The sequence below is a fragment of the Salmo trutta genome, chromosome 26 (assembly GCF_901001165.1).
Source record: "Salmo trutta chromosome 26, fSalTru1.1, whole genome shotgun sequence".
In the NCBI taxonomy this organism is placed as follows: domain Eukaryota; kingdom Metazoa; phylum Chordata; class Actinopteri; order Salmoniformes; family Salmonidae; genus Salmo; species Salmo trutta.
Genome location: NC_042982.1, coordinates 33,147,107 through 33,171,254, shown reverse-complemented (window position 1 = coordinate 33,171,254; position 24,148 = coordinate 33,147,107). Strand labels below are relative to the sequence as shown.

At 43.2% G+C, this 24,148-nt stretch overlaps 1 protein-coding gene across 2 annotated transcripts; it reads right to left on the bottom strand.

Annotated features, from left to right (window-relative positions):
- Positions 1-2,206: 2,206 nt before the first annotated feature.
- On the bottom strand, positions 2,207-19,845 carry LOC115163685 (integrin-linked protein kinase). 2 transcript variants are annotated; one of them, XM_029715760.1, is made up of 13 exons: positions 19,737-19,845; positions 17,930-18,217; positions 7,007-7,172; positions 6,450-6,545; positions 6,247-6,343; positions 6,049-6,132; positions 5,712-5,797; positions 5,434-5,543; positions 5,126-5,253; positions 4,792-4,913; positions 4,547-4,646; positions 4,264-4,394; positions 2,207-4,127 (listed from the first exon to the last, which is right to left on the bottom strand). In XM_029715760.1, exons 2-13 carry the CDS (start codon positions 18,016-18,018, stop codon positions 3,978-3,980), a joined length of 1,359 nt encoding a protein of 452 aa, XP_029571620.1. In that variant the 5' UTR covers positions 18,019-18,217; positions 19,737-19,845; the 3' UTR covers positions 2,207-3,977. The 2 variants fall into 2 exon arrangements, with proteins under 2 accessions (XP_029571620.1, XP_029571621.1); XM_029715761.1 differs by lacking the exon at positions 19,737-19,845 and adding an exon at positions 19,554-19,650.
- Positions 19,846-24,148: the final 4,303 nt, after the last annotated feature.

The following is a 24,148-nucleotide window of genomic DNA, read 5'->3' as shown; positions in this document are numbered from 1 at the left end:
GAACAGCCATCACTAGCACAAAGAGGCTGCTGCCTACATAGACGTTAAATCATTGGCCACTTTAATAATGCCACTTTAATAATGTTTACATATCTTACATTACTCATCTCATATGCACACTACCGTTCAAAAGTTTGGGGTCACTTAGAAATTACCTTGTTTTTGAAAGAAAAGCACATTTCTTGTCCATTAAAATAACATAAAATTGATCAGAAATACAGTGTAGACGTTGTTAATGTTGTAAATGACTATTGTAGCTGGAATCGGCAGATTTTTTATGGAATATCTACATAGGCGTACAGAGGCCCATTCATTATCAGCAACCATCACTCCTGTGTTCCAATGGCACGTTATGTTAGCTAATCCAAGTTTATCATTTTAAAAAGGCGAATTGATCATTAGAAAACCCTTTTGCAATTATGTTAGCGCAGCTGAAAACTGATGTTCTGATTTAAAGAAGCAGTAAAACTGGCCTTCTTTAAACGAGATGAGTATCTGGAGCATCAGCATTTGTGAGTTCGGTTACAGGCTCAAAATGGCAAGAAACAAAGAACTTTCTTCTGAAACTCGTCAGTCTATTCTTGTTCCTAGAAATGAAGGCCTTTCCATGCGAGAAATTGCTAAGAAACTGAAGATCTCGCACAACGCTGGGTACTACTCCCTTCACAGAACAGTGCAAACTGGCTCTAACCAGAATAGAAAGAGGAGTGGGATGCCCCACTGCACAACTGAGCAAGAGAACAAGTACATTAGAGTGTCTAGTTTGAGAAACAGATGCCTCACATGTCCTCAACTGGCAGCTTCAATAAATAGTACCCGCAAAACACCAGTCTCAACGTCAACAGTGAAGAGGTGACTCCAGGATGCTGGCCTTCTAGGCAGAGTTGCAAAGAAAAAGCCATATCTCAGACTGGAACTGGACAAAGGAACACGGACACTGGACAAAGGAACTCTGTCTAGAAAGCCAGCATCCTGGAGTCGCCTCTTCACTGTTGATGTTGAGACTGGTGTTTTGCGGATATATATTTTAAAAGGAAGTCCGGGTTTAAAATTACTCTTGAATGTTGTAATCGTAAAATGCAAGGTACAATTCAGAAATTGGGTAGTGCATCATCAGTTCCTCTTGTCATGTTAGTCATTGCATACCTTAGAGAGCTATCTATAACTTGTCAGAAATGTCCAGATAAACTAGCCTGTCAGCTAATGTCTTCCCCCAATGCTGGAAGGGGGGGCCCCCAAGTGAAAAGGTTTGGAACCCCTGATATACACTGAATAAAAATATAAATGCAACATGTAAAGTGTTGGCCCCATGTTTCATGAGCTGAAATAAAAGATCCCAATAACTTCCATTACGCACAAAAAGCTTTTCTCTCAAAATGTATGCACAAATTTGTTTGCATCCCTGTTAGTGAGCATTTCTCCTTTGCCAAAATAATCCATCCACCTGACAGATGTGGCATATCAAGAACCTTTGGCTTTTTATTGTCCCCAGCACACCTAAAATGTGCAGTTTTGCCACACAACGCAATGCCACAGATGTCTCAAATTTTGAGGGAGCGTGCAATTGGCATGCAGACTGCAGGAATGTCGACCACAGCTGTTGCCAGAGAATTTTATGTTCATTTCTTTACCATAAGATGCTTCCAATGTCATTTTAGAGAATTTGGCAGTACGTCCAACCGGCCTCACAACCACACCAGCCCAAGACCTGCATATCCAGCTTCTTCACTTGCAGTATCGTCTGAGACCAGCCACCCCAAAAGCTGATGAAACTGAGGAGTATTTCTGTCTGTAATAATGCCCTTTTGTGGGGAAAACTCATTCTGATTGGCTGGGCCTGGCTCCCCAGTGGGTGGGCCTATACCCTCCAATGGCTGTGCCCCTGTCCAGTCATATGAAATAAATTCATTAGGCTCTAATTTATGTAAGTTCACAGATTTCCTTATATTTACTCAGTAAAATCGTTACACTTATATTTTTGTTCAGTATACTAGACCTAATAAAAAAAAAAAAGACAAATTGAGGACAAGCATTTCGCTACACCCACAATAACATCTGCTAAATGTGTATGTGACCAATACAATTTGACAGAAAACTTTGTAGTAAATGCTGGTAATTCTGCCATATACTTTCCTGTCTGTGCCTAGCTGCATGAATTAACCTCCACTATCATGCACTAGCCTGAGAAATACACCAAAACAAGATCTTTCGGACTAGATGCCAACATTTTTTATTTATATACTTATAAATTACATACATTGTATAAGACATGCTTGGTTTTGGCTTTTACCCCAGTGATTCAGCAGAAATAAGCAAGCTGGTGGAGGCACAGAAAGAACACATGTTCAACAACAAATAAGTTTAACATTGGCCAATAAAGACGGAACTAACTCATATCAGGGCACAACAATGCAGTTAAGTCAAAAAGCAAGCGGAAACAAAAAGTAACAGATAGCAGAATGTTAATGTTATCCCCTTATTGTCCATTTCATCTTCACTCGCCTGTGAAAAGTTGAGAATTGCCTCAGGCATAAACATAACCACAGAATTCAACGAAGATGAGAGTTGAAGAAAACAAATCCCAATGATCTGAGGGCAGAAAATACTGTGGATGAAATATAACAAACTATCTATGTAAGCATGTCTGATGCAGTGCACAGAGAGGTATGCTTCCCAGTCGAAAAAGTTTGTGCATATATTGACAAAATGTTGTCGTTTTTGTTCGTTTTGGTGTTCAGCAGCATTCGACAGGTGTTTTTTCACCTGTTACAGCACACTTCTGTTCCTTGAGGCAAGCTGAAGTTTGGTAGCCAAAGACCACGCCCTTTCATCAGTGATTAGTCAAAAGGAATTCTTCAATTACGTGTTGTCATTCTATGAGAAGTTTTCACACACATTTTGTTAACTTGAGAAATACTGCAACATACAGCTTAGATGTAAAATTGTGCAACTAAGACCTCAGCAAAAAGGTCAACATTGATTACAGATTCCTTGTTTTATGTTAGATTAATTCAGGCAATTTTGAAGAAGTATTATGGCTGTGTTGTATGGCTTCTGAAGCGGGCTAAAGTAATATTGACGCTTTCTCGTTTTTCAAGCAAATGTCTTAATGAAGTTTGCAAGGCACAGACATTCCCGTCGCCTAACCAAGTTATGCTAGGATCAAACCGAACCTAGTATGCGGATGCCTTATAAAGTCAGATACTATACTTCTGACGTCCCACCCAGAGGGTAGTTCCCTCTTTCAACAGCCGTTGGAATCAAAGATGAACGATTAACAAAGTAGCGCACGTGTAAAAAGTGGTTCCGCTCATTCCCCTGCACTTCCTGAAGAATACTGGACATTGAAATGCTTTGTTGGATAAATAGTCTAACAGCAGGAGCAGTCCTATAACCCTGTTTGCATACATACTACTTGCACATGAAACAATAAAGGAGGAAACAAGCCATATAGTACACACTCAGTTCCACAAGACAAGCTTCAGGATAATACAGCAACGTGTTGTTTTCGTAAGAGCTTTCATTATCAGGAATAATAGGTTGCAAGTCACTTTACAGCGTCTGACCCCTAGTTAGTGAGACATCCTCCAGGGGTAAAGAAAGGAAGCAGTGCGAAAGACAGATTGTCATCCTGACCTCCACAGGTTATTCAGTCACAGAGGCTTGTACTCAGTCCACATGATTAGAACACAACAGTCGTAAGTGTCCATTCTTAGCTCCAGCATGGACGCGATAAGACTGTGACGTAGATGAAAGTACTGATAAAAACTTGTCTTGATAAGTCAAGTAAAAATCATAATCAAGAATAGAACAAGTGACTGTCGCCGTTTTCAGAGGCTTAAGTTAGTGACATTGAGGGCAGCAGTAAGTAGTGAGAGTAGGTCTAAGGCAACACTGGTAAGCACCACATCTCTGGATGATATCTGGGGAAAGATATCTGGGGTTTTGCTCTGCTCAAGGCAGAGCAAAAAAGCAGTTCACTTGTCCTGCATTTTCTCTAGGATGGGTACGATCATGTCAAATTTAGGCCTCTTGGCAGGATCTTCGTTCATACAGATCTTCATGAGCTTGCAGATATGGGGTGAGATGCCCGGAGGAATTGTGGGTCGTAGGCCTTCCAGGGCCACCTGAGGGCAGAACAGAGATAGAACCATGTCAAAGACACTCTGGGAAGGACAAGACTAAACTGAGACTTGTGTTTTGAGATTCCTATGTTGTAACGAATCCTATAACTTCTAGCACCCTGAGCTCCAGCGGTCTAACCTTCATGCCGATCTCCATGTTGGAGAGGTCAGCAAAGGGCACCTCCCTGGTCACCAGCTCCCATAGCAACACAGCGAAGCTCCACATGTCTGCTGACCGCCGGTTGATCTCCTCAGGCTTCTTCTGCAGGGCTGCATGGGCACAGGACAGAGAGAGAATCTCACACACACACACACGTTCATAGCTGTAGGAGTTGTATACCTTATAGTTACAGAAAGCAAATATTTACATTCTCAAAGGTGAAAAGCGGTAAGCAGAGAAAATGGCTGAGTGTGTGATGTACCTTCAGGGGCTACCCATGCTGGGGAGTACATCCTGCCTGGACACTGGAAGGAGAACTTGACGTCTGACATGCTGATCCTGGCTGTCATGTCCTCGTCGATCTGTCAAGGAATATCAGGTCATTATAACAGTGGGTTTCGAACACAAAGTCAGTCATCCACCAAGGCATAAGAAGCATGAGAGAAAGACATGACAACTACATCACTGTAGTGAATATGTAATGTTAATGTGAGTCTCATCTCTCACCATGACGCTCTTGCTGTTGAGAGAGTGCCGTGAGATCATGGGCTCGAGCGTGTGCAGGAAGGCCATCCCACAGGCAATGTCCAAAGCAAACTTCACCGCCTGTGTCTGGTCAACCACAAAGTCTGACAGAAGACAACAGAGCCATGTCAGTCATTTTCACACGTCAGCAACAGCTGTAACATTGTACTCCTTCTCTTGTAACTAGTACAGTAATATGAATAGCTATCTTTTCCAATACTTAAGCCTGCACTTCAAACAGACGTCCAGGAATATTCTATGAATCAATGACCTTATTGGAAGTCTTTAGTACAGTGCAGGTTAATGTGGTACTCACTGGTGCCCTCGTGAAGCACGTTGTAGAGGGAGCCATAGGGCATCCAGTGTGTGATGATGATGGGGTGAGGGGCGGGAGGAGACTGACACGCTCCCAACATGGGCAGCACATTGGGGTGGGAGAATATCCTGGGATGGGCCCGAGGAAGAGGGACAGGGGGGAGGAGACAGACAAATATGCATATAGGATGGGACATATGATGGACAATCCAGTGAATAAAAAAGGTACAAGAGGAAGACCGTCATGATATCCACACAACAGGAGAAAATACACCTACAATGAACAATAAGCGGGTAAACAGTTATTACCGGAGTTTGGGATACTCCTCATTGAAGTCTCTGCTTTTTCTGGTGGACCAGTCGCGAACCTTCAACACTTTCACCACAACCTCATTCCCCTGCCAGCGGCCTTGCCACAACTAAAGAAGAAAGAAGCATTGAGACAAAGTTCCAGCAGAACCTCCACAATATACAGTATAACTATGCAAAACATATGCTGGTGTGAGATTGATCACTTTGTAACATGCGTTATTGTGGACATCAGTAACAGATAAAACAACAGTAATGTAGAAACAACAGCTCCATACTTCTCCAGACTGGTTCTCATTGATCTTAGCCAGGAGAGAGAGCTGTTTGAAGTCAATGCCTGCTGCTTTGTTCAACGTGCCATTACCTGTAGGCATTGACACACAGAGGACAGAGGACAGAGTTGAAGAGGCAAAAAGCCCTACTATTTCTGCACAATTTAGCACACTGAAAGGTAGTGGAAATGTCATCAGGCATTTGGAGACTACCAGAGACATGTGGGACATTTACTGGATGTTCATTCCTACAAACTGTGCCTGATATTTCCTTATTGCTTTCTCAGAGTGTAGTACTGAAAACCAGGCAGCTTGTAAATGGCTTTGTGGCTGTGGGACTTACGGGGTCGAGTTCTGGTGGTGCCTTTCCAGAACGTGTCCTTGAAGGGGACCTTGGTCAAACTCTGGCCCAACTTTTCTGCTTTCTCTGAGGGGGGTGAACACAAAGCACGCATTGATTAGGTAACAGGGCTAACACACACAGATAATAATCACCTTTTTCTTGCCAACAGATGGTGCAGAGTAATGGGATGTTGAATACCTTGGAGGGCTTCACGCAGGTAAGGTTTGGCTTTGTCCAGAGGAGTTTCTCCATACTTATTACAGATGTTCACCTGAGCTCCATTAGTCACCAGGTCCTGAGGAAGACAGACATCAATGTAACTCCAGTGGTACATAACAAGCTGTTGTTCACATAGAAAACAGAGGCAGTAGCCAGAGTAGGCCACCAGGGGGCATACTGACCTCAGCCACTAGCTCCTGTCCCCAGAAGCAGGCGTAATGCAATGGTGTGTTGCCATGCTCATTGGCAGTGTTGGTGTCTGCTTTGCACTGAATCAGCTAGGAGACAGAACCACAAGATTAGATACAACAAAAGGCTGTCCAGATCCTGTTTGGATTATATACAGTGGCACTAGTAATCCACCTATGGCAGGCCTGGAAAAGGGTATCCCCTGCCTGCTCACACATTCCAGAGGTATTGTAACATGTCTAATATTAAACCAAATCATAACCATGGTTATGCAGCGCTACCAAACCAGAAACTGCGACTGATGTAAATCAGCACTGGAACAAGAGCAGACAAGTCTTAACCATGCAGTGAGTTGGGGTGTTGGGCAGCCATCAACTCTGGTTTCTTAAGTTCCTTCCTGGGCTTCTATAGGTGAAGCTATATCAACCTAAAGAGAAGCTATATCAACCCAATGATTTAATTGATCTCAAGTGTTCATATGTGTGTGTGTAGTGAGTGCAGTGTGTATGTATGCAAGTAGGTTTTGTGCAGTGTGTCCACTCAGCCCCACCTTGCCCACGATGTCTCTGTGGCCGTGGCTGGAGGCCAGGTGCAGGGGCGTGTCATCTCCTCTGTTCATGACGTTGATGCGAGCCCCTCTCATGATGAGCATGTCCACCACGCTGGAGCGGCCTTCCCTGCAGGCCCAGTGGAGAGGACTGAAGCCATGGTCATCCCTGAGGACAGAATAACACCACGGACTGTTTACTACTAGCAATGAGGAAACTACTAGCCTCTGGTCGTCTAAATGAGACCACACAACTCTGTCATATAACAGCAGTATAGAACTGAAAGCGCCTAGCAGGACTCTCTCTCTGAGTAATGGTGTAGGTCTAATGGCTTATAGACTAATTCCATGTGCCTGCTTTGCCTAATGGCTTATAGAAACATGAAGTGCCTTTAAGTAAGCCTTCAAAGTGTTTATATCAACTGAAAACAGCAGAGTTAGGAAGTAGGCAGGGGAACGCAGTGCAGCGACGCACAGCTGTGAGCAAAGAACAGAGAAATGGTGAAAACAGATCATGACTGATTCTTAAATTCTGCCAACGTCCAGCCAGGAAACAGGAACTAAATGTGAACTCAGCCTGCCCTGCAGCCAGTCACAGAGCAACAGAGGAGATGTGCTGCTGGCAGTGGCAACCCGTCCCACTCTGCTTTAGTCACAGTGACAGAAACACATGTTAGGACAGTGGCCTGACTGGCCTCAGTGACAGGACAGGAGTGACACCTCATGACAGCGTCCCCGCGATGACCTTAACAACCATAACAGTGACAATGACAGTCAATCAGACAGAGGCGCAAGAGAGCATGGTTAGTGCGTTCAGTTCAATTGAACGCTTTGTACTGAACAACACGTTTCTCCAAAACCTTCACAGGAACTGTTTAACTGAAAATGTCCCGTTTTTTTCATACCGAACCCAGCTCAGGCAGAGAATGTGTGCATGACAAGGAAAGCAAAGTAGAAATGTGGAAAGACAGAGCTGGCCGGCGTATAGTAGAGAGGCAGTGGGGACAGGACGAGAGCTGGCCGGCGTATGGTAGAGAGGCAGTGGGGACAGGACGAGAGCTGGCCGGCGTATGGTAGAGAGGCAGTGGGGACAGGACGAGAGCTGGCCGGCGTATGGTAGAGAGGCAGTGGGGACAGGACGAGAGCTGGCCGGCGTATGGTAGAGAGGCAGTGGGGACAGGACGAGAGCTGGCCGGCGTATGGTAGAGAGGCAGTGGGGACAGGACGAGAGCTGGCCGGCGTATGGTAGAGAGGCAGTGGGGACAGGACGAGAGCTGGCCGGCGTATGGTAGAGAGGCAGTGGGGACAGGACGAGAGCTGGCCGGCGTATAGTAGAGAGGCAGTGGGGACAGGACGAGAGCTGGCCGGCGTATGGTAGAGAGGCAGTGGGGACAGGACGATAGCTGGCCGGCGTATGGTAGAGAGGCAGTGGGGACAGGACGAGAGCTGGCCGGCGTGGTAGGCCTGATCACCAACAACGACAAGACAGCCTATAGGGAGGTCAGAGACCTGGTTGTGTGGTGCCAGGACAACAACCTCTCCCTCAACGTGATCAAGACAATGATGATTGTGGACTACAGGAAAGAGAGGATCGAGCACGCCCCCATTCTCATCAACAGGGCTGCAGTGGAGCAGGTTGAGAGCTTCAAGTTCCTTGGTGTCCACATCACCAACAAACGAACATGGTCCACAATTGTGAAGAGGGCACGACAATGCCTATTCCACCTCAGGAGACTGAAAAGATTTGGCATGGGTCCTCAGATCCTCAAAAGGTTCTACAGCTGCACCATCCTGACTGGTTGTATCACTGCCTGGTATGGCAACTGCTCGGCCTCCGACCGCAAGGCACTACAGAAAGTAGTGCGACTGGCCCAGTCCATCACTGGGGCCAAGCTTCCTGACATCCAGGACCTCTATATACCAGGCGGTGTCAGAGGAAGGCCCTAAAATGTGTCAAAATCTCCAGCCACCCTAGTCAAAGACTGTTCTCTCTGCTATCGCACGGCAAGTGGTACCGGAGCACCAAGTCTAGGTCCAAGAGGCTTCTAAACAGCTTCTACCCCCAAGCCATAAGACTCCTGAACATCTAATCAAAATGGCTACCCAGACTATTTGCATTGCCCCCCCCTTACACCGCTGCTACTCTGTTATCATTTATGCATAGTCACTTTAATAACACTACCTACATGTATATATTTCCTAAGTTACCTCGACTAGCCGGTGCCCCCATGTATATAGTCACGCTATTGTTATTTTACTGCTGCTCTTTAATTACTTATTATTTCTTATTCTTATCTGTATTTTTTTAAACTGCATTTTTGGTTAAGGGCTTGTAAGTAAGCATTTCACTGCAAGGTCTACACCTGTTGTATTTAGCGCATGTGACTACTAAAATTTGATATAGTAGTGAGGCAGTGGGGACAGAGAGCTGGCTGGCGTATAGTAGTGAGGCAGTCACAAAAGGGGGACTAAAACAACAGCAGGACAAGCATTCTCTGCAGGCCTTATAAGGGTCGGGGAGACTTCCTTCACCAGGGTGCACACACACACACACACACACGACTCCCCAGCTGCTATGTGTTATGTCATGCTGCATTTCTCGGGCCTCTGCTGCGTTATCCTGTCACTGGCCTTCATCACCTCAGCCCCCCCTCCACAGATTGTTCCCTCACACGCCAAAACTTCTCCACTACCCTCCCTTCTACCACTAGCTCCCTCCCTCTTTCCTTCTCTCTCGCAGCCTGTCAACAAATGGAGATGAATTCGACTATGAAATTTTCCATTCTCCACTCATTCCTGAATGTCAGAAGAATTCCATAGGGCTCTGATGTGCGTATGATTTGTGCCAAGACGCATGACGCTCTGTGTGTAAATTAAATCACGCTGCACTTGCTAGAAACACAACAGTGAGAGAAAAGTGCTGAATGTTTAGATCTGGTAGTTAAGAACTGGGGGGGGGGTATTGTGATGAAAACAGCCCCCTTTATGGATTTCTAACCCTCCACTTCCACAACAACACACAGGAGACTGTGTTCCGGGGAAAACAGCATCAATGAGGCCCACAGAGACCCTGCCTCCCCTAACACACACCATCCAGAAACCTGGGTGGAACAGAGACCCTGCCTCCCCTAACACACACCATCCAGAAACCTGGGTGAAACAGAGACCCTGCCTCCCCTAACACACACCATCCAGAAACCTGGGTGGAACAGAGACCCTGCCTCCCCTAACACACCATCCAGAAACCTGGGTGGAACAGAGACCCTGCCTCCCCTAACACACACCATCCAGAAACCTGGGTGGAACAGAGACCCTGCCTCCCCTAACACACACCATCCAGAAACCTGGGTGGATGACCTTCTGTAGATGTGCTCAGAACAGATTTAGCCCAATGTACTCATACAGCGGCCCTCTCCAGCAGACAATGATATCAAGTAGGACAGAAATTGTAAATCAATGATCCCAGCAGAGTTCATTCAGGATGAGTCCATACTATGGCTGCACAATATGGGCCCCAAAAAATCTAATTGCAATTTGTTTTCACAAAATATTGCGATTTGACACACAATATAAAGCAAAACACTTAGGTGAACTGTTGGAATCAAAGAAATATAATGACTTGTATTAAGAAGTGGAAAGAAGCATCGTTCTAATTTGGAACAATCGTTTGACCTAACAGAACAGCATGCACATTTATATTGAATCTAACAGCGGGGAGGAGGAACTGCGCTCCTTGAGTGACAGGGGGCGGGGCTTGGTGTGTGGGAAGCAGCCACAAGGATAAAACAAAACCGGAGTAAACAATAAATGGAGATGCATTTCAAAATATTGCATGCGATATGGATATTGCACGTCAATATTACGATGTAGATGTGAATTCGATTAACTGTGCAGCCATAGTCCATACAGGCCATTTAAAGCAACCTATCAACCCTTCAGTGGGTCACTAAAGAGAGCAGTGGCGTAGTGGTGCTTGGAGAAATGGGTATACTCAAATTTAGCAAAACATTTCCCAAATGGCCCACCAGGCAAAGATATCCCATCCCCCCCCCATGAAAAATTCAATGCGAAACAGTGACATACCCTCTGAATGACCTAAAATGATCAATCACATATTGGTCTTTCACAGTCAGGCCAACCCAAGCTGTAAAAAGAGTGTCAACTGAGCCAGAAATTCACAGGTTTCAGATCCTTTTTTTCCCCAGTCACACTTTTTTTAAAGAGAAAAAAACATTAATTTTGTTGTCAAAGTCCATATCAATGCTTAAACCACAACAGGAGACCACTTGAGGTGTAGTTAGTTACCCTTTCATTCCAGTGCACAGGCACCTAGAACTGTTGTTTGGTTAATAGGTTTCTCTAGCACATGAGATGGAGGTTGCTAAACAAATGGCCACTGGATTGATGCAAATAATCATGGTGTTTTTCACCAGCTAGGCATAGGCTATTTTGTAGCTAGTTAACATTTAATTGAGAAGGTTTTTGGGAAAGCCTTCCCCTCTACCAGAAGACTGTTAGGCCCATCATTAGTATTGCTATATTTTTACTGTTCCTTAATTGTTTGAAACCTGGACGTTTCACTTCATATTATGAGGCATGTCTTAACTTGCTTCAATGTACCCTATTGCCCAAATCCCACCATAGAAACATGGAGGCAATAATTTGATAAAGGCTTCTTCATATGCATTCTCCTGTTCTATTGGTTTTCTAAATTCTTTCTTTGTCTAGAAGCCAAACCATTATTCCTAGTCATATTAGCAACCCATGATAGTTGTTCCATCATAAGAACTCTCCTCTAAATTTCTAACATATTTCCATCTCTGTCCATAAAACCGCTCACATAAACATTACACATTTTAGAATGGTGTTTTCCCACAAATTGCATTTTGTAACTTTCACACGTATACCAGCGACGGATTGTGCCGTTTAAGTTGAGGGAGGACGATTATTTTCTTCATGAGCATGGCCTTATTTCTATTACAGCATATTCACCCAGTTCAATGTAACAGCAGTAGGTTTAGGCTACTACATAATTTTCCATATACCCATCATGAGGTAGCTACAACCTAGACTATGAATGAAAGTTTACAACGTGCACAGGTCGAGAGAAGATTGAGGTGACACATGGACAGACCGTGACACATTCAATAACGCCTTGCACACTCTTGCCTGTATCTAGCTGATCTAGGGTGTAATCGTTAATCCAACAGCTGCAACGAGAGTTTCTATTGGACAAATTCAGGTATGTTTAACCCCATTTCATTCACTTCCATTTTAGAAACTTTTTTTCTTATTCTTTTTTTTTCTTCAACAGATTCGGCAGAATGAATACACCCTTGATCACACGTAAACACAGTTCACTTTCATAGCAGCCACGTTGTATTCCTTCTCGCATCTATGTGCTCTCCTCTTATGACCTTTTCCCTTCATTGTGTTACCAGGCCAAAAAATAAACAATTCCAAGCCAAACCATATCCTAACTGCTACACACAACTTACATCGTTGACACCATATTACCTAAGGTCAACATAGCTAATAGAACTAACGTGTTAGTTAACCTGCTACAATCACACAGTAATGTTACAAGAGTACAGTCAGTAAGTGTTTAGCACTTACACCGCCGGTAATAAATTAGTAAAACCAAAAACGTACCATGATTTGGAAGAGTTCCAGTGTTGTGTTGGATAGTCATAGCCAGCTAGCTAACATAGCATCCCTCTGTTTGAGAAAGGTGTTTGAGTAGTCATAAGAACCATGAGCCTCCTAGGTTTTCTATTGAAGTCAATGTACCCAGAGGAGAATGGAAGCTAGCTGTCCTCTGGCTACACCATGGTGCTACCCTACAGTGCTGTTGAAAGTCTACAGTAGCCTCATTGCAAAACAGTGTGTTTTATCTATTATTTGGTGACGTGAATATATTTAGTAGTTATCTAAAAAGGATAACTTAATGTTTTTTTTTAATTCACCCTTCCTCCTTTGAGGAGCATCTACTGGCGTAGACCTACCGCCGTGTGCCCATTGCTATGCCTAAAATGTTACGAAATTTTAACATTTTAAGCTAAACATTCTGATTTGTTCCATCAGTCTTATTAATTGATATGGTGTGTGGGGATTAAGTAGTGAGTATACTCAATGCCAATTGAAGAATACGTGGGTATACAGCGTATACCCTCCACTACACCACTGCAGGAGAGTTTATTTCACAGAAAATAATAATGCTTGTTTAATTTTCTGAGTTTAGAGTGACGAAAAGTAGCTAACTGCCTTCTAATGTCTCTTCGTTGAGCAGAGCAGCCCAAGCAGAGCTGTTGCTATGGTTACTCAGACTCCAATGAGCAGAGTGCACTGCCGCAATGAGCAGAGTGCATGCAGAGAGGAGAAGCTGACGGATTTACTAAAAGGAAGTTAACTCTGATTTCAGGCAGGGCCTTAAATTTGGCAGAAGCGATCTGGCTTGGGTAGTGTAGGGCCTGACCATCGCGGGCATGATTCGGGATTAAAATTCATACCTGTGCAGGGCTCTAACCCAGGCCAATGAATCAATCAGTGGAGTCAGGAGTGGGGGTGTCTCCAACCTTCCCAGCAAGGTTGCCCAGGCCAGGGGGCTTCAAAGGTGCTTTCTCCTGCCGTCCTGGCTGCCCCCCCAACCCCCTGGGTGGGGTTATTTCAGGCAGTTCCACCTGCCAACAGGGCTCAGATTTGTAGACTGAAGAGCCCCGTCTACACCCTGTCTGTCTCTATGCTGAGCTCACCGTGCGATCATATGACCTACATCAATAGGCTGATACGGATTTACTCTTTCACACTAGTCTATTTGCACACTGTAAAACACACAAGAAACAAGCCATCCACACAGTCACAGAAAGGAGAGTCAAGCTACCAATTAAAGAGGTATGACCTTGATTTCAGAAACCTCATACTTGTTTCATGTCTGACTGTAGCCTACAGTAGGATTAGTTGCAGCTGGCTCCAGTGGGAGCTGGGAAGGCCCAGAGTATACAGCTGGCTCCAGTGGGAGCTGGGAAGGCCCAGCGTATACAGCTGGCTCCAGTGGGAGCTGGGAAGGCCCAGCGTATACAGCTGGCTCCAGTGGGAGCTGGGAAGGCCCAGAGTATACAGCTGGCTCCACAGTTCACACCCCAGTCCCGGGCCAGCCCCTCTCACACAGACCTAACGTTAGGTTGGTGACCCTCCTAGACCACTGTCTGATCTGCCCAGTCAGGGGCTGGGCTAGGCGGGTTAACCATTTACCAACCTCCCCCGGGAATTAAATATAAACAGCATTCTCTGTGACCATACACAACCCACCCTCCCTCCTCACCAAACAAGGAGCCTCTAACTCATTACCATAGTATATCACAGCACTGAATATAGACCTAATGACAGCGTTTCACCCACAGCAGAACTCTACAGAAGTAGTCAGCTAGACTTGAGAAGAAATTAAAGTATAATTCATGTTAAGGATTCTTTCTTCTTGAATGTGCTTTGACTATACTACGCCTATACTACACTCCTTTGCCACCCAGCAAACTGGCAGAACAGTCCACTAGAGACCACACACACACACACACACACACACCACAAACAAGGTATTTTGAAGAGCGGGGGTTGGGCAGGGCCAGCGAGTCATGTTTGTAATGTTCTAGTGTCGGCTTTTTCTATGCTAAGTGGACCAAATACACTGACCGTCTGAAATACCTGCGTTTACACAGGCAGCTCAATTCTGGTCTTTTGACAAATTGATCAGCTCTTTTGCCAATAATTGGTCAAAAGATAAGAATTGGCTGCCTGTGTAAACGTAGCCAATATTATCTTTAAGAGCCTCGATCTTCAGTGAAGGAATTTTCTAAAATGTTTATTTACAGTTTCCGTTACAATCAGAGATGGGTATAAGAGAAAATAAAAAGTAGTATGGTAGAGTTTGCCTAAATGAAAGATTAAACTTCAAGAAATAGCCTTACGCTGCATTTTAAAAAGTGGCACTCATTTGCGCACGTTTGTAATTAGCTGGTCCATCATGAGGAAATGTTGAGGGGAAATGAGTGGCACTATCTATTACCACTGGGAGAGGAGTACAGGAAACAGAAGAATGATTGAGAGGACAGTGTTATGGCTCTGCCTGTGCATTCCTTCTGCAAAAACTCACACAAACCACATTTCTATCCATAGTCAAGTAATTCCGTATAAAAGAAAAAACACAATAGCTGTGATAGAAACAGGAAGTTTCGGTACAATTTTATAAATGGCGACAATTTGTTCATTCGACATGGTGGGATCATTTTGTGTCTGTAAATTTCGTCATGCACAAATATTGATTTATTAACCAACACATCAATTAAGTTATATGGAATTGTTTTAAGAAGGTCATACCAAGGATCATTTTACTATTTGATATTGAATTAAGACCCCTTGAAGTATAAACAAAAACAAAAAAATATGAAAAAAAAAAAAAATGGTGTTTGCTTTACTGCCATACAAACACATTGAATAACAGATTCACTACATGGAACAGATTGTCCCCCAACAAAATCTAAAGGAAGTTAGTTCTGAAGTGTCTGTCCTATATCTGAGAGACAGGAAAGATCAGGAAACATTTCCATTATTTATTTTATGTGTATTTAACCCTTTATTTTTGGCACTAAAAGGTCTCCATATATATTTCCATTCATTTTCAAAAAAGGTCCATTATCTTTTCTACATACTGTATATATGTTTTTAGTCATTTACGTTTGCATAGAAAGCATTTCACCGTCCCGGAAATGTATTTTAAAAATATTTTAAAAAATTATACTGTTTGAACTTAGGCGTCCCGAAAATCCACAAGCGGCCAACACAAGGATTTCAATGGCAGAAAAATCCTTGCACACACTAAGGCTGCGTTTGCACAGGCAGCTGAGTTCTGATCTTTTTTCCACTAATTGGTCTTTTGACCAATCACATCAGATATTTTTCAAAGCTGATCTGATTGGTCAAAAGACCAACTAGTGAAAAAAAGAGATCAGAAATGGGCCGCCTGTCTACACGCTGCCTAACACACACGTTTGCGCCCTATGTCCAGCCCACAACAATTCCCTGGCTTACACTACTCCCCCCTTTCTCTTGCTCATTTTTGGCGTGTTATTCCTTTTATGGGCATTCAGCATTCCACTACGGTCCTTGTCTCGCATTTACATTTGTGCACCCACACAGAGAAACGAGCTAAACCGTCAATGAGAAAGTGTGGGATAGGGATATATAGGACATGGTGGGATTCAACAGGGCAGATGTGGGTGTTTGTACAGTCAGCTATAAAACCAATGTAATCACAGTTATTGCAGGGGCTGAAAGGCCCAGTACTGATGTGTTTCTCCCAATGGGAAAATATACATCAACCTAACCGATAAGTGGGACTTGACAGGCAATCGGCTAATGGAGAAGGGTCACACGTGTTAGGTCGGCCGTGCAAACTCACACAAATACAATAGATCCATGCATGTGTATCCCATAGGCTACTTACAGTGAAGTACACACAATAGTATGAATGCAAAACTAAAATGAAACAATGAAAGCTGGTTTAAAAAAAATATATGCATAGTGCTCTGTAATGTCTAAGCATGGTACTCAACAACAATCAAGCCGCTGCATGAGACTGAGAAGAACAGCTTCAGACAGCATGCCCTGGGGGCAACAATTATGTGTCTCTATAGTTCTCTCTGAATGCAGAGATACCAGGCCTGAATAGAAGACAGATGGGGTAAAAAAAAATTGTATATTTTCTTTTAAGTCACCTTCCTCCAGAAATGTCTGTGAGTTCCAGCAGTTGTGACAAGCCCTGCTGAGCTTCCCTTCACCGAGTTGACCGAGGACACATACTGGAGAGGAGGCCAGGACGCATGATGTAGCCTGCTTTCTAAGGCTGTGTTCACACAGGCAGCCCATTGTGATATTTGTTTCCACGATTGGCCTTTTGACCAATCACATCCGATTTTTTCACATCAGATATTTTTCCAGAGTTGATCTGACTGGTCAAATGACCAATAGTGAAAAAAAAGTCAGAATTGGGCTGCCTGTGTAAACGCAGCCTAATGGACCTCCAAATGCAACCATTAGAGCTAGGCTATAGCTTTGCAGTCTACAATAGAGTCAAATGAAAACATCCACATAAACAAGCTAAGGCAGGAAACACCCATTATTTTTGTTTTATCTTCTCTCTGTCTTTGCCCAGTAACCTGATATAAATGGCAAGTCAAACAAATTTTCAGGGCAGTGAACATGTGAAAACATTTCCAAGACATTTGCCATCCTTGGCTTCATTTTAAGTTCACATTCCAAGCCAAGTCACGTGTCCGGAAAGAAGTGGATTCAAATCTCAGGTCACGATCACACAGAGTTGGGGAGTCGGGCTGGCTAGGAGTCCAGCAACAAACAACCCTCACAGTCCTCGACAACAACCACATCAAAAGAAATACAATGACAGCGCAATTACCCAGCAATGTTACCCATCAGCTTTTGATGTACGAGTAAACCAATAGACATCCATGTCCTCTCATTGTACATGGGATGTTGTGGTGGGTATCTGTACATTCCTGGAAGTTTTCCTCCCATTTCAGCTGTGTGAAACTAATTATATGCACACAACTCCAGGGTCATAACAACACAGGAGATTGGCAAAGAACAGATGTAAAAGTATTAATTGCCAATATCTGAATCCATCGAATGACTCCACCAAGTAACTATCATTTGTGTATTACGCTATAGAATAATGACTGAGCAGTCCAACATTTGGGTGTGATATTTTAACATCGAAGAGTGTGTCCAATAGAGACATGGCTTCCTGATAGCGGGTCACAAGCTCCTGCCTACATGCATGATTCTGAGACTTGATACTGATAGCATCTGACACAAAAAAAAGGTATTTTAAAAAAGGTACTGATAAGTTAGACTCACCCCTGATTGAGGTCATTCTCTGTGTTGTCCAACCACAGGCGAACAGCTACTGCGTTGCCTTCCCGGCACTGGGTAAAAATATCATCCATGATGGCTCACTCTGCTTCTTCTGTTAACTTACACTCACAATCTGAGAGACGATGATGGGACTGGGATACACAAGGGAGGCAGCCAAAGGAATTCAGGGGTGGCCTGGAGTGCATTCGTCCCTTAGCAAGGAGAGAACAGCTAGTCAGGGACACCGACAGGAGACTTTCAGCTACACTGTGGAGTTCCAGTGGCACAATCCTGAAAAGACAAACACGAGAAGGATAACGCTCGACGAACGTAACTACAGACAGAGATTCCTCGCTGTTCTTAAATACATTCTAAAACATGATAGCGAACACTGTTCCAACTTCCAACCAATGTAATCTATAGACTAAAAACTTTGACAAGGTCACAGCAGGCTTTCAGGGCCCTCATTAGTTTCACAGCACTGCAGCACAAGGATTGTCTAGTTGCAGTGCAACAGGAGACCTCTCAGGCATTGGGCAATCCAGTCAAACTCTGAATCAACTGCATGGGGTGTGCAGTAAAGCCAAGTTGTTTGTGATTTACCTAACGCAGTGCTCCCCAAACTCAGGGTGCACGTTTTGGTTATTACCCTAACACTACACAGCTGATTCAAATGATAAAAGTTTGATGATTAGTTGAATAAGCGGTGTACTATGCTAGGGCAAAAACCAAACCGTGCACCGAGTTTGGGAAACCCTGACCGAACGCCTGGTGGTGACTCACACCTGTTCTGGGACAGATGGCAAACTCTGCAGTAATCCACTACTCGGAGTTGATTTAAAACCCTGTTTGAACAATTTTCTGAAGGCTTCTCAGGACTAGAAGAACACAAACTACATACACTTTCATTTTGGGTTTAGTGAAGACTGGTTTGAAATTCATAGATTAATTTATTTGTGAAGCCAAACAAAGGTCATATTAGTGCTATTAGTGGATATTATCGTACATGCATACAGATAAATAGCCCATGAGACCCATGGCATGAGCAGTGGCTGTCAGGGAGCATTCCAAATTACATTTGACTAGCTAATCGCATAAAACTAGCTAATTTATAGTACCTGACAGTTAGCTAGAGAAAATGTTCTTACTAGGCTTCTTTCCCAAAATACAATTGCTAGTTAGCTATAGCCATATAGGTAGTTAGCCTAGTAGTTAGTGATGCATGATTTATTTGAGATTAATTAAAATATAACTCGGTACTGTGTAAATTACTGTGTTCAAGCAAAGTGTATTATTGTGTAAAAATAATGTACAAAGTGTGCAAATACTGTATCTACCATTGTAGACACTGACAACAGCTACAATCAGTAATCATTGGACAAAGGCTGCTCAACATGAATGTCATATACTAACGTTATACTAAGTTAGCTGGCCCGCTACTCCTACTATAGTACAGTATCTGGCTGTCGAGCTAGTTTGATAGCTAGCGTTAGTACTTAGCAGCAGTTTTGAATACTGATAACCGCGTAAGATAATAGGCTACTGAAAACGTCCAAAGCTATACTGTGGCTAGTTACTGCACTAGGTACTTAATAAGTTTGTTAAACAACCATTTATACTTAGTTACATTATCAAGCCCCGTAAGGAGGGAAACAGTTGGAGACGTTTTTCCTCCTCTTCTTTGACTTCAGACCGGACGCCTGAAGCTAGAATCTCGATAGAAATCATAATATTTATTGGGTTTGTTTGTTAAGTGTGAATATACATCAGCGTAAAAAAAAAAAAAAAAGGACAACTGAATTTAACTTACCCTATGGATTCCACAGGATATATTATTAGACAGAAAGGGATAGCTAGATTGGGGATAAAGCAGACTGTCTACGTCCACACCCTCGCCGTCGTTTTACGTGGGAGGAAAAATATTTGCCCTCGTCCACTACCAAATTACCCATACTAGCGCCCTCTATCGGAAAACAGCCACTTCTTTCCTGTGTGAAGATTCATTTCCGTTCCTCCAGGGCACGTTTTTCTTTCAGGTTTTAATGACACATTTATTCTAGGCTTAGCTGTATATTTTCATTTCACCGACCCCAACATGACAACAAACATGTCCATTAAGAAGTCTCTGCTGTGGGGGTCCAACTGTGGTGAAGACGAGAGATTGAGGAGAGGACAGTGAAAGTACCCTCCAGACTTAATGACGAAAAGCTTTTTTGGCTGTGGCCATGCATCTTGGATGGTGATTCAAAGATAAGGAGTTCTTCGCTTTGAGAACAAGTGCTGAGGTATGCAATAAATAACAGGTAAATGCAATGTCTCATCATTCTCACTAGGTGGCAGTATAAACCAGCTTTTCTCTACAATGATAGGCAGATGAGCAGAAGAGCCAGAGCCCCAAGCTGCCTGCAGCCTGTTAAAGATTCACTCAAAGAGTTGACAGAGTAAAGAAGATGACATTTCATTCTGCTTGTCTCCTTCTCTCCAGGGGTTTAGGGGTGTTCCACTGTGTTACATTAGAATATCTTATGCCTCAGAAATCAAGGCTACAGCAATCTTAATGAGGATGAGATACAAAGCCACAAGCTCACTCATGAATTTGCTCATTGAGATACATTTACATTCTCACTTGCTGAAACACACACACCAGACTGACTGCATAACTGTCACCCGCTCAAATGCACCCATTCTCTTTGGTTGAAGGACTGACCAGGACAGAACCTCCACACTTGTGGGATGAAAGCCTCTCTGTATTAAACTGAGCAGAGGATGCATTCTAGTCTCTCCTGATTCAAGCACATTGGAAATCAGCACATTGGAAATAAGAATAACCACAGAATCTATTTTGTATTTAGGAATAAATAGGCTAAATACATTTCTAGAGCAACATTTGTCTATTTTACATTTTCTTCCTCTGTTCCCATTCCTCAAAGAGGGAACATGTGGGTTAATAGAGAATGCAGCACTATTTATATATACAGTCATGGCCAAAAGTTTTGAGAATGACACAAATATTAATTTCCACAAAGTTTGCTGCTTCAATGTCTTTAGATATTTTTGTCAGATGTTACTATGGAATACTGAAGTATAATTACAAGCATTTCATAAGTGTCAAAGACTTTTATTGACAATTACATGAAGTTGATGCAAAGAGTCAATATTTGCTGTGTTGGCCCTTCTTTTTCAGGACCTCTGCAATCCATCCTGGCATGCTGTCAATTAACTTCTGGGCCACATCCTGACTGATGACAGCCCATTCTTGCATAATCAATGCTTGGAGTTTGTCAGAATTTGTGGGTTTTTGTTTGTCCACCCACCTCTTGAGGATTGACCACAAGTTCTCAATGGGATTAAGGTCTGGGGAGTTTCCTGGCCATGGACCCAAAATATCAATGTTTTGTTCCCCGAGCTACTTAGTTATCACTTTTGCCTTATGGCAAGGTGCTCCATCATGCTGGAAAAGGCATTGTTCATCCAAACTGTTCCTGGATGGTTGGGAGAAGTTGCTCTCGGAGGATGTGTTGGTACCATTCTTTATTCATGCCTGTGTTCTTAGGCAAAAGTGTGAGTGACCCCACTCCCTTGGCTGAGAAGCAACCCCACACAAGGCTTTTTTCCGGATGCCCCAAACAATCGGAAAAGGGATTCATCAGAGAAAATGATTTTACCCCAGTTCTCAGCAGTCTAATCCCTGTACCTTTTGCAGAATATCAGTCTGACCCTGATGCTTTTCCAGGAGAGAAGTGGATTCTTTGCTGCCCTTCTTGACACCAGGCCATCCTCCAAAAGTCTTCGCCTCACTGTGCGTGCAGATGCACTCACACCTGCCTGCTGCCATTCCAGAGCAAGCTCTGTACTGGTGGTGCCCTGATTCCGCAGCTGAATCAACTTTAGGAGACGGCCCTGGCGCTTGTGGGACTTTCTTGGGCGCCCTGAAGCCTTCTTCACAACAATTGAACCGCTCTCGTTGAAGATCCGATAAATGGTTGATTTAGGTGCAATCTTACTGGCAGCAATATCCTTGCCTGTGAAGCCCTTTTTGTGCAAAGCAATGATGACGGCATGTGTTTCCTTGCAGATAACCATGGTTGACAGAGGAAGAACAATGATTCCAAGCACCACCCTCCTTTTGAAGCTTCCAGTCTGTTATTCGAACTCAATCAGCATGACAGTGTGTTAACGAGAGAATCACTGACATGATGTCAGCTGGTCCTTTTGTGGCAGGGCTGAAATGCAGTGGAAATGTTTTTTGGGGATTCAGTTAATTTGCATGGCAAAGAGGGACTTTGTAATGAATTGCAATTCATCTGATCACTCTTCATAAAATTCTGGAGTATATGCAAATTGCCATCACACAAACTGAGGCAGCAGACTTTGTGAAAATTAATATTTGTGTCATTCTCAAAACTTTTGGCCACGACTGTACAGTACCAGTCAAAAGTTTGGACACACCTGCTCATTCCAGGGTTTTTCTTTATTTTTACTGTATTTTCTACATTGTAGAATAATAGTGAAGACATCAAAAACTATGAAATAACACATATGGAATCATGTACAGTTGAAGTCAGAAGTTTACATACACCTTAGCTAAATATATTTAAACTCAGTTTAATAATACCTGACATTTAATCCTAGTAAAAATTCCCTGTCTTAAGTCAGTTAGGATCACCACTTTATTTTAAGAATGTGAAATGTCAGAATAATAGTAGATAGTGATTTATTTCAGCTTTTATTTCTTTCATCACATTCCCAGTGGGTAAGAAGTTTACATACACTCAATTAGTATTTGGTAGCATTGCCTTTAAATTGTTTAACTTGGGTCAAACGTTTCAAGAAGCCTTCCGTTTGGTGAATTTTGGCCCATTCCTCCTGACAGAACTGGTGTAACTGAGTCAGGTTTGTAGGCCTCCTTTCTCGCACACGCCTTTTCAGTTCTGCCCACAAATCTTCTATAGGATTGAGGTCAGGGCTTTGTGATGGCCACTCCAATACCTTGACTTTGTTATCCTTAAGCCATTTTGCCACAACTTTGGAAATATGCTTGGAGTCATTGTACATTTGGAAGACCCATTTGCGACCAAGATTTAACTTCCTGACTGATGTCTTGAGATGTTGCTTCAATATATGCACATAATTTTCCCGCCTCATGATGCCATCTATTCAGTGAAGTGCACCAGACCCTCCTGCAGCAAAGCACACCACAACATGATGCTGCCACCCCCGTGCTTCACGGTTGGGATGGTGTTCTTCGGCTTGCAAGCCTCCCCCTTTTTCCTCCAAACATAACAATGGTCAATATGGCCAAACAATCCTATTTTTGTTTCATCAGACCAGAGGACATTTCTCCAAAATGTACAATCTTTTTCCCCATGTGCAGTTGCAAACCGTAGTCTGGCTTTTTTTATGGCGGTTTTGGAGCAGTGGCTTCTTCCTTGCTGAGCGGCCTTTCAGGTTGCCTTTCAGGTTATGTCGATATAGGAATCGTTTTACTGTGAATGTAGATACTTTTGTACCCGTTTCCTCCAGCATCTTCACAAGGTCCTTTGCTGTTGTTCTGGGATTGATTAGGACTTTTCGCACCAAAGTACGTTCATCTCTAGGAGACAGAACACGTCTCTTTCTTGAGCGGTATGATGGCTGCGTGGTCCCATGGTGTTTATACTTGCGTACTATTGTTTGTATAGATGAACGTGGTACCTTCAGGCCTTTGGAAATTGATCCCAAGAATGAAGTAGACTTGTGAAGGTCCACCATTTTTTTTCTGAGGTCTTGGCTGATTTCTTTTGATTTTCCCATGATGTCAAGCAAAGAGGCACTAAGTTTGAAAGTAGGCCTTGAAATACATCCACAGGTACACCTCCAATTGACTCAAATGATGTCAATTAGCCTATCAGAAGCTTCTAAAGCCATGACATCATTTTCTGGAATTTTCCAAGCAGTTTAAAGGCACAGTCAACTTAGTGTATGTAAACTTCTGACCCACTGGAATTGTGATACAGTGAATGATAAGTGAAACAATCTGTTTGTAAACAATTGTTGGAAAAATTCCTTGTGTCATGCACAAAGTAGATGTCCTAACCGACTTGCCAAAACTATAGTTTGTTAACAAGAAATGTGTGGAGTGGTTGAAAAACGGATTTTAATGATTCCAACCTTAGTGTATGTAAACTTCCGGCTTCAACTGTAGTAACCAAAAAAGTTTTAAACAAATCAAAATATAATTTA